We start from the raw sequence: 10592 nt of genomic DNA on the forward strand, positions 1-10592 counted from the left end.
AAACGGATTATGTTTTAATCGGTTTTAATCGACCATTTTCGGCAGGGTAATGTAACCTTATTTTTAATTGGACCAAACCGGTAAGCCATGCATGCGCACTTTTGAGCAGTTACTCACAAGAGAGAGGCAACTATGATTTTCTTTCTCACTTCCTTCCGATGTGTGCAGAAGCCATCAGTCCATTCTATATGTCTATTATGGGTGCGTTCCGTTTCACGCATGAACCGCATGAAACGCAGCATATCGCATGAGCGCATTAACTCGTTCCCTTTTTCCCATCACTCTTACTGCGCATAGAGAAACGGAACAGACCCATGCGCGCTTGGGCTGTTTGTAAACAGACATGGCAGATGAAATGTATGATATTTCTGCAAGTATTCTACAAGCATTGTATATAATATTTAGAAAGAATTTTCTACTTTGAAATATTTTCAGACCTCACATATTCCTAAAAGACGTCTAAAAAACGATTTAAAGATGTCTTATCGTTCTTTAAATATTTTCAAGATGTCTTTTGGCCTTTTCGTGCTGTCTGGGTATAAATGTCTTTTTAATACAATTTTTAATATTTATGGAAAGCAATGGAATTTTAAACGAAATCTCGAAATGCGTCGGTCTCGTAGATAGAAAGTGATACATGATCATTTATCGATGAACGCATTAACCGAATTCTTTGCAGGCTTTGTAGGGGCCGCGCCGTTGTGTCCGCCTACGTGTACATATATTTAGATTTGGAGTTTTATTCAGTATCGGACACGTCGAACATCCACAATTTATCATCAACATAAATTTGTTGCTTTTTCAAAGTCATTTTTTTGAATTTCGGAATCCTATAATTTGTACCACTTTGCAGATAGTCTCAATCCCGCCTAAATAACTCTCGCGCATGGACCACGCATAGGCTGCGTTCCGTTTCAAGCCTATCACACACAAATCGGCATAGCTGCATGTGCATAGCATAAGACCGTCTGGACCAATGAGCATCGAAATATAATCGCCATATTGATTTACATAGCATGCTCATTGGTCCAGACGATCTTATGCTATGCATATGCAGCTATGCCGATTTGTGTGTGATAGGCTTCACGCATTGAGCGCATAGATCGCATGGAAATCTATAATATATGTTACGTGAACTATAGATTTCCATGATATCTATGACGTCACTTTGTTCATTAGAACACTGCGAGCGTGAACCGGACCGGCTGTGAACATGCTGTTAGCGCTGTAAGCTTGTTTCGGACCGCAGCCTTAAATTATAGAATCGATACCCTGAGGCAGCTCATGCGCTCTTATGCGCTGCACAACATGGCGCAGCGTTGTGGTGGGCAGGGTTGGGTCATTTAGCCATTTTGAGTAGTTTTCTACATTTTCGTGTAGGAAACTGTATAATACGTATGAAAACGTAGGAAACGTATAATACATGTTCTAAGGCTCGATTCGGTGGTCCAGAGCAACGCGATTGGTCGAAATCTTATAGTTATGGAAAAGCGTGTGTGACAGGCTTAATTTGTTGACGCGTGTGCAAGAGGATTTTAAAGTGCAAAAGGGAATTATACTGTGATTCTTTAATCCATTTTCGGCATTGTGACCTATGATTTTTTTGCAATAACTACAATATGCAAAAAGTCTTTGGCCTTCATAATATTTTTCAAAATTTCCTCCCAAAATTTGTGACACAGCCTACCTCCACGACTCATATTTTCGAAATTTTTTTTTAGTTTTTCCAAATCGCGTAATTTATGTGTGCGTTTAAAAGATACAACCGTTGAGCATTGTCTTGTTAACACTCGATGTTGATTTGTTGGTTCTAGGAGTAAGAACTAATCACATTCGAACATCATATGTATAATACATTGTTGAACTCGCGACGTATTATACTATGTATAATACATGGAGGAAACCCGGTATAATACATCTTCTTCTTCTTCTTCTTCTCTTATGGCTGTCAGACTTCCGAGGAATTATCTATACGCCAAGGTATAATACATCGAGTATAATACCACCGACGAGATGTTATTAAAGACCGTCAGCCCTGGGTAAACTTTTGTGACCATCAAGTGGGCCCGGTGGGCCCGGAGGTAATTGAAGAATGTTGACATTACCAGCCGTTTGATTAGATGGAAGATAATTACACGAGTTATTTAATTTATTCGGTTATTTTATTTCATCCAGTTATTATTTTATTATCGAAAACACCGACGAGATATTATTAGAAACCGATGGTCTTATAGGATTTAGCATATTACTGGAAAAAAACTCGCCACGCGGTACTGTAGGTAAGTAAATCTTTGCATTGTCGATAATAAAACAGAAAGAAAAATTTACGATAAAATGACCGGAAATAAGTTGGCGCTGGAAGTTCATATTTTTTAATAATTTGTAGCTCAAACGATTGCTCCTTAATTGCTCCGTCAGAATCCACAATTGCTCCCTTTTTAAAATTAGTAGTTTTCGAAATATTTACAAAAAACGTAAAATTTATCATTTTCACTCAAAAACATATTTCCAATAGTTTGCATTTTTTATCGAAAATTAACAAATTAATAATTTTCCAAGCGACGCCGTCGCCACCTATCGGCCGCCTATCGGAACTATATAGCTCAGAAGCCAACGGCGAAAATATTAAAACATATTATAACATAAAAAACGATTGCTCCTTAATTGCTTCGCATTGCTCCATCATTATTTTCATGATTTATTGCATTTTTTATCGAAAATTAACAAATTAATAATTTTCCAAGCGACGCCGTCGCCACCTATCGGCCGCCTATCGGAACTATATAGCTCAGAAGCCAACGGCGAGAATTTTCAAACATAATATAACATAAAACGATTGCTCCTTAATTGCTTCGCATTGCTCCATCATTATTTTCATGATTTATTGCATTTTTTAACGAAAATTAACAAATTAATCATTTCCCTAGCGACGCCGTTGTCACCTATCGGCCGCCTATCGGAACTATATAGCTCAGAAGCCAACGGCGAGAATTTTCAAACATAATATAACATAAAACGATTGCTCCTTAATTGCTTCGCATTGCTCCATCATTATTTTCATGATTTATTGCATTTTTCATCGAAAATTAACAAATTAATAATTTCCCTAGCGACACCGTTGTCACCTATCGGCCGCCTATCGGAACTATATAGCTCAGAAGCCAACGGCGAGAATTTTCAAACATAATATAACATAAAACGATTGCTCCTTAATTGCTTCGCATTGCTCCATCATTATTTTCATGATTTATTGCATTTTTTATTGAAAATTAACAAATTAATCATTTCCCTAGCGACGCCGTTGTCACCTATCGGCCGCCTATCGGAACTTTATGGCTCAGCAGCCAACGGCGAGAATATTCAAACATAATATAACATAAAACGATGGCTCCTTAATTGCTTCGCATTGCTCCATCATTATTATCATGATTTATTGCATTTTTCATCGAAAATTAACAAATTAATAATTTCCCTAGCGACGCCGTCAAAGAAATTTTAGCTTTTTTTTATTCCAATTAGTCAAATTCCAATCTTTAATCTTTATTTTTCAATCCATAGTCTTCAATCTTCAATCTCAATCTTCAATGCGTAGTCTGATACGGGCTTAAGACGATCTTAAATATGAAGCAATTAAGGAGCAATCGTTTTATACTGGATATATTTGCAAAAAACTATTGGAAATATGTTTTTGAGTGAAAATGATAAATTTTACGTTTTTTGTAAATATTTCGAAAACTACTAATTTTAAAAGGGGAGCAATTGTGGATTCTGACGGAGCAATTAAGGAGCAATCGTTTGAGCTATAAATTATTAAAAAATATGAACTTCCAGCGCTAACTTATTTCCGGTAAAAAAATTTGCTGCACTACTGTAGGTAAGTAAATCTTTACATTGTCGGTAAAACATATCTCGTTGATCAAACAGGTAAAGATTTTTTACTATTTACTTTATCGATATAATCGTTACACTCTCAAACATTCCCATAACCCTATATTTTTAGAAAATTTAACAAATGCCTTACAAAAAATAGATAAGAATTTGATAAGATAAGTCTTATCAAATTGAAATATTCTCGCCGTTGGCTTTTGAGCTATATAGTTCCGATAGGCGGCCGATAGGTGACAACGGCGTCGATAGGAAAATGATTAATTTGTTAATTTTCAATAAAAAATGCAATAAATCATGAAAATAATGATGGAGCAATGCGAAGCAATTAAGGAGCAATCGTTTTATGTTATATTATGTTTGAATATTCTCGCCATTGGCTTCTAAGCTATATAGTTTCGATAGGCGGCCGATAGGTGACAACGGCGTTGCTAGGGAAATGATTAATTTGTTAATTTTCAATAAAAAATGCAATAAATTATGATAATAATTATGGAGCAATGCGAAGCAATTAAGGAGCAATCGTTTTATGTTATATTATGTTATAATATTCTCGTCGTTGGCTTCTGAGCTATATAGTTCCGATAGGAGGCCGATAGGTGACAACGGCGTCGCTAGGGAAATGATTAATTTATTAATTTTCAATAAAAAATGCAATAAATCATGAAAATAATGATGGAGCAATGCGAAGCAATTTAATATCTACCCAACCCTGGTGGTGGGAGATCGTTCCCATGCGCGCATGAACTGCGCATGGATTGAAACGGAACGATCTCGTGCGCTCCTATGCGCATCATGCGAGAAACGGAACGCACCCTATGATTACGATACGTAATTAATAGATTTGTTCGCGTTGCTTAAAATTCCCCAAAAGTTCTGCACTGAAAACGAGATAAATATATATTCGGATGTTGAAGAAAGTGAAAGCGAAGATACTGAGTGCAAAAAGTTCAAGCAACGCGAACAAATCTATATATTTGGGCTGTGTTCGGAAACATCACCCATGTGTACACGAGTGTCGTTCTATCTTTGTTATTTATTAAAAGTTGAACAAAGATAGAACGATGCTCGGGTGCTGTTTCCGAACGTACCGTTGGATGTTGAAGAGAGTGAAAGTGAAGATATTGAGTGCAAAAAGTTCAAGCAACGCGAACAAACCTAATCTGTCACACGCGGTACGCCTTGTAAAAGGTTATGTAAGGTTATGCCGGTTCAGTTTTCACGCGTACATGCATACTGACAGAAAGAGAGAATGGACGAGGCACTCACTACACCGCCTACATTTAAACGGAATTTTTTCGAGCGAATTTACTGCGTGGAATTATCGCCGTACGAATGGTCGCAGCATTTGATCTGCATCGCTCTCGCCAAGGAAATTGTCGTCGGTACTGTCAGATTTCAGGTTCGTGCAAAGACTGGCGATTTGATTATTATTTTGTGATTCTGTCAGGAAATTGCCGATCAGAGTGCAGTATATGTCAATGAGAATATTTTTATGTTCTAAAAGGGAATGTTATATGGAATTGCAATATTATATATATACAATTTTATACAGAGTTTTTAATACATAAATTTTAAATAACAGGATGAAGATGACGCTGTGGAGGACATAGCGTACAATCCTATCAAAACATTTCACCATGATACCAGACCTCACGCAATCGCATGGAGTCCAGAAACCTCCTTGAGTGTCGTTCCCAAGATTCTTACATTTTGTGTTGCTGGTGCAGATTTTAAGATAAGATTGTACAATAGCAATTTAAATGACATCAATGTGTACGAGGTAAGGATATTTATAAAATTATATGGATTTACAGCTTTGTGAAATTGAATGCGACAATAAATGTTTTGAAGATTTTAGAAGGGCACAAAGATTATACAAATGCAATTTCTTATGAACCAGAGGGAGAATTGCTAGCATCGGTTTCCGATGATCATACGTGTAAATTGTGGGCGATTAAAGAGGATCAGAAGTGTGTGTCCACATTTTTCTTGACATCGCCTGGTACGAGCGTATGTTGGCACAGTGAAGAATCCGGCAAGCTTTTAGTAGCGGAAAAAAATGGCTTAATACGTATGTACAATGTCAGAAGTCAACAAGCGATTATGTCTCTCGATTCTGGGGCTGTTCCCTTGATTGCGGCAGACTGGGCGCCAAATCCTTTAAAAGTTGTATCGATGGCTGCTGGAGAATTATTACTCTGGGACGTATCTAGACCGAGGTAAAAAGAAATTTAATTCAAAAACTTTTTAGAGTGTCTACTCAAACCCTGTAAAAAATTTTCCTGAAAACTTCCTGATCTTCCAGGTATTTTTGTACAATTCCAGTTAAAGAAAATATTTTAAACATTTTTTGATGCGATTTCCTAAAATAAGTTTTTTTATTGTACGCATTTTATATTTTTTATTCATACAAAGGAAAAACACAAAGCCACTTAAGTTTCAAGTGCTAGATTTACAAATATATTGAAAATAAAACTGAATAGCTTTCGTTAAGATAACATTTTTTAACTTGCATAACATTTTTATTTTTGTCACTAAAAATTAAAATAAAAAATATGTATTGCATATTTAATGTTTTGTTAAGACATTGAATATATAAACAGAGATAGATATATATTTATAATATATTTTAAACATATAATTCATAACATGGCTTATTGGTAGATTGTCTACTGCTTACAGTATAAGAGCAAAATTATCAGAGAGAATTTTTTTAAAAATTCCCTGAGTCCCAACAAAATTCCCTGATTTTTCAAAGTATAAAAAAATGTCCTGAGAATTCCAGGTTTTCCATGTTTTTCCAGGGAGTAGACACTCTGACTTTCTATAAATACGCGCGTGCGAATTTTTTTTCGTTGAAGTTATTTTATTCTCATTTTCAATTTTAGCCGTCCCCTTGACGAGCGAACGCTTCATCTAGAAGGTGGCTTAGCAGTGAAATTCTCACACGCGAACGAAAATCTGGTCGCGAGCATTGGTTGGCCAGATAACTTGTTGAAAGTTTTCAATTTTAAATCCAAACAAGTGATATTGTGTGGGAAAGTGAAGTTAGTCGGCGGTATGACTTGGCACTATAAATTGCCTTATGTCTGTGCCGGAAGTGACAGAGAACTATGTTTTTGGAGAGTGAACGTAAATTAAGATACATTAAACAATCGATTTTATACATAAAAAGAGAAATCTTTGAACTCTATAAGAAATATCTAAGAGATGATGTTATATCATATATAATAACTTATAGAAGAGATATCAGTTATATAATTCTTTTATTATTCTCCAATATTTCTTTAAGTTAATCATTTTGGAAAAATCGTAATTGTTATGATACATCTGTAATAGGGTTAACATTTTCCGAGACAAAATTTCACATTTAATAGAAAAGAAATGTATTTTTATAAAATGCACTTTATAATAATCAAATTTACATACAGAGAATGTATAAAAGTAATTTGTAATGCACCTGATGTCATTTATGATGGTATAAAACTATTAATATATTCTTCCTTTATGATTTATGTGAACTAATAGAACTATTTATTTCTATTTTATATTGTTTCAATATAGTTTCGTCTATTTCTCGAGATATATTTTCAAGCTTTTTTGACGGACTTTCTTCTAGTTCAGGTAGCTTTATTTCTTTTATTTTGACTAACTTATCTAAAGAATGTAAAAGTAGAAGTCGATTAATATCACTTAATTTGTTGGCAAGTAAACAAGCTTTATCGAAAACGATTTTGGGATTCGGCATGCAAACTCGTTCTTCCCTAAACTTGTTTCCATCAAGCTTCAATTTCTCGATCTCCTTCTTAATTCTCTTACAATCGTCATCATTTTCGACATCATCATCCAATGTCACTGCAATATTTAAAATAAATTACATGTAAAAGATGGAAAAATATTATTAAATTGATGAATCTCAAAACTTTATGTAATGGTATGCTAGTTCAATCTATAACAAATGCCACAAATTGAAAAAGGAAAAACTAACAGAGCGAAAGTTGATCTTCCAGTTGACCAAGTTCATAAATCTTATCTTGATAAGATAAGGTTGTTTCATTTATGGCATCGCCCAGCAAATCCAATATCAATTGCGTAAATTGTGTTTCCTCCTCGATTAATAGCTGATCCACATAATTTAGCAACCAATTCAGAAGACCGATACATAAATAAGCGCGTATATTTTGCGACACGGGATAATCGCTTTTCGCGTAGATGCTGCCTTCATCCGTTGGTTTTCTAATATCCATTTTCGCGAGAATTTGAATGAAGAATTTTTCATTCGTCGCCGTTCCGTGCCCGATTGCTATTTCCTCGCACTCGTACACGTCACCTAATACTGTTGCTAAATGTTTCAATCGAGTCTCTTTTGCGTCACATGAAGCCGCTATAGCTATTCGAAAGGTAGCTTTCACTTGCATCTTAAAACATTATTTTAATTAATTATATAAGTGTATTATTGTTACATATAAAAATTTTATATCGAAAATATTGTTATAATATTGAAAATGTTATCTATGAGAAAAGATATCTATTTTATTTATTTCTGTTTCTCTCTCACCATTGTATCTTTTGATTCACTTTTCAGAATAGCATTGATATTTTCATTCTTGCACAAGGTGTCATAGTAAGAAGCATTATATTTCATTTCGAGAGTTTGTAACACTCCATGGCTTTCTTTTTTTTCCAACCACCTCCGCATTGTATCAAGCTCAGCTTGTTTTTTATATGTGCTCATAATCGCCTCGTGAGCATCTATATGGACGTTCAAATACTGCATACAGATGTACAAAAAATTTTTAGTGTTTTATAAATTTATAAATAATTAAATATATATATTGTGGAAGCTCACGCCTGGGTATTAAAGTCATTCGGGGATGATTAACCAAAAAAATCCGTGATCATGTTAATCTGATCTGTACAAATATGTACATTTAATGTTAGACGGATTAAACAAATGGTGTGAGAGAGTGACATTGAAGCTTGAATATTAAAAAGCAACTCACAAAATCCACGCTCCGCACGCAAAGGCGATGTCAGAAGTACAGTATACATTGTATAAATTAGGAGAACCAGGCTCAACGATTATCAACGTACTAATGATAGATGGTGAGCATAACAAGATGACGAGAAAAAACAAAAGAGTCAATAACAATAAGTACATACAAACAGCAAACGGCGTGACATTGTTATTGTAAATAAAAAGACGATCTCGAATTACAAGAGTAATCGGGCGAAATAAACATATGACTTAAAAATATAATTAATCATATAGATCTAATATAATCAAATAAAAAACTGAGATGTACTCCTTAAATCTTTGAAAGTTTGTCTAAAACTGTAATATATATGTCGGGTAAGCATTCCGTGTCGGTTTGCAAGTTCAAGCTATTCTTTTGTCGTTTTATATGTAAAATTTCTGAAATCAATCGTTTGCGTGAATGGGGTTCATTATCAAGTATTGTGATTTTTTCCCAATCAAATTCGTGATTAAAATTTATTCTATGGTCAGTTATTACAGAATGGTTGTTAGCGTTTCTTCGGATATGGTTTTTATGCTCCGAGATGCGAGTGTGTAACTGTCGTTTAGTCTGTCCCACGTAAGAAGCATCGCAATCCGTGCAGTTGATCTTATATACAACGTTTTGACGAGAGGATTGAGGGCAAGAGTCCTTGTGCACTTTAATAAGTGTGTTTAACTTGTTCAGACTCCGATAAGAAAGTTTAACGTTTAAGTCTTTGGTGATATTTTTAAATTGTTCCGATATTGAAGGGACAAACGGTATGGTAAAATAGGAAGTAGGTTCTCCACTAAGTATTGTATTATTAAAAGAATGAATATAATTTAAGGCGTTCATGCAAGATGCGGAAGATAAACCTGAGGGGATATCCATTATCTAATAGAATCTCAACAACCAACTCGATATTCTCACGGTGGAACATAGGATGAGATAACAGGAATACTTTGTCGATGAGACCGATGATAGTGCCTCTTTTTTGGCTAAGAGGGTGATTAGATGTAAAATATAGAATATTACATAATAAAAAACTGTTTGCGCTCCAACTACCGCGCCTAGCTCTGATTGCCATTCTTCCAATTAATTTAATTTGATATATATATTAATTTCTACAATTATATATACATATATAATTTTTCATTATTTATATATATAATTTACCTGAATCTGTCGGAGACCCGCGATAAGAGAACGTGCTTTCGACCAATCTGATTTGATAAGAGCACGTGTCATCGCATCCACAATTAAAGATATACCGTATCCTTCGTCACCGCTTAGAAACGCTAATTCAGATGCTACCTCCAAGCAATGTACGTCTTTCCGACGAGCAAGAATTTTCGCCGCCTTATCAAAGTGTTTTAATTCTACGCGACTAATGTATGCAACATCAAATATTAATTTAAAACAGGAACTCTCCAACTCAATTAATAACTTATGTTATGCAAAACACAATATTGTCAAGTGACGCACAAATTGCACAGATAATTTTCAATCATAAAATATACATATCAGGCAATATACATATCATACAATATACATATCATACATATATTACCTCCAACTCATTATGTTATGCAAAACACAATATTGTCAAGTGACGCACAAATTGCACAGATAATTTTCAATCATAAAATATACATATCAGACATATCAGGCATCATACAATATACATATCATACATATATTATA

The 10592-nt window shown here is 34.6% G+C and overlaps 2 protein-coding genes across 8 annotated transcripts in view; one reads left to right on the forward strand and one right to left on the reverse strand.

Moving 5' to 3' along the window:
• LOC115240500 (nucleoporin Nup37) overlaps positions 1 to 7409 on the forward strand; it is a 12126-nt gene extending 4717 nt beyond the window's left edge. The window contains exons 2-7 of one of the 6 annotated variants that reach the window (XM_029815688.1): positions 1815 to 1907; positions 1981 to 2081; positions 4932 to 5287; positions 5471 to 5668; positions 5740 to 6107; positions 6777 to 7409. In XM_029815688.1, coding sequence (XP_029671548.1) covers positions 5138 to 5287; positions 5471 to 5668; positions 5740 to 6107; positions 6777 to 7029 — 969 coding nt within the window. In that variant the 5' untranslated portion in view covers positions 1815 to 1907; positions 1981 to 2081; positions 4932 to 5137 and the 3' untranslated portion in view covers positions 7030 to 7409. The other 5 variants (XM_029815687.1, XM_029815692.1, XM_029815690.1 and 2 more) reach the window with 5 other exon arrangements.
• LOC115240498 (gem-associated protein 5) overlaps positions 7263 to 10592 on the reverse strand; it is a 15194-nt gene continuing 11864 nt past the window's right edge. For both annotated transcript variants that reach the window (XM_029815686.1, XM_029815685.1), the window contains exons 13-16: positions 10065 to 10275; positions 8447 to 8659; positions 7877 to 8306; positions 7263 to 7743 (exon numbers count right to left, since the gene is read on the reverse strand). In XM_029815686.1, coding sequence (XP_029671546.1) covers positions 7394 to 7743; positions 7877 to 8306; positions 8447 to 8659; positions 10065 to 10275 — 1204 coding nt within the window. In that variant the 3' untranslated portion in view covers positions 7263 to 7393. The remainder of the gene's footprint in view (positions 7744 to 7876; positions 8307 to 8446; positions 8660 to 10064; positions 10276 to 10592) is intronic.

This window comes from Formica exsecta, unplaced genomic scaffold (genome assembly GCF_003651465.1).
Source record: "Formica exsecta isolate Colony F162 unplaced genomic scaffold, ASM365146v1 scaffold44, whole genome shotgun sequence".
In the NCBI taxonomy this organism is placed as follows: Eukaryota; Metazoa; Arthropoda; class Insecta; order Hymenoptera; family Formicidae; genus Formica; species Formica exsecta.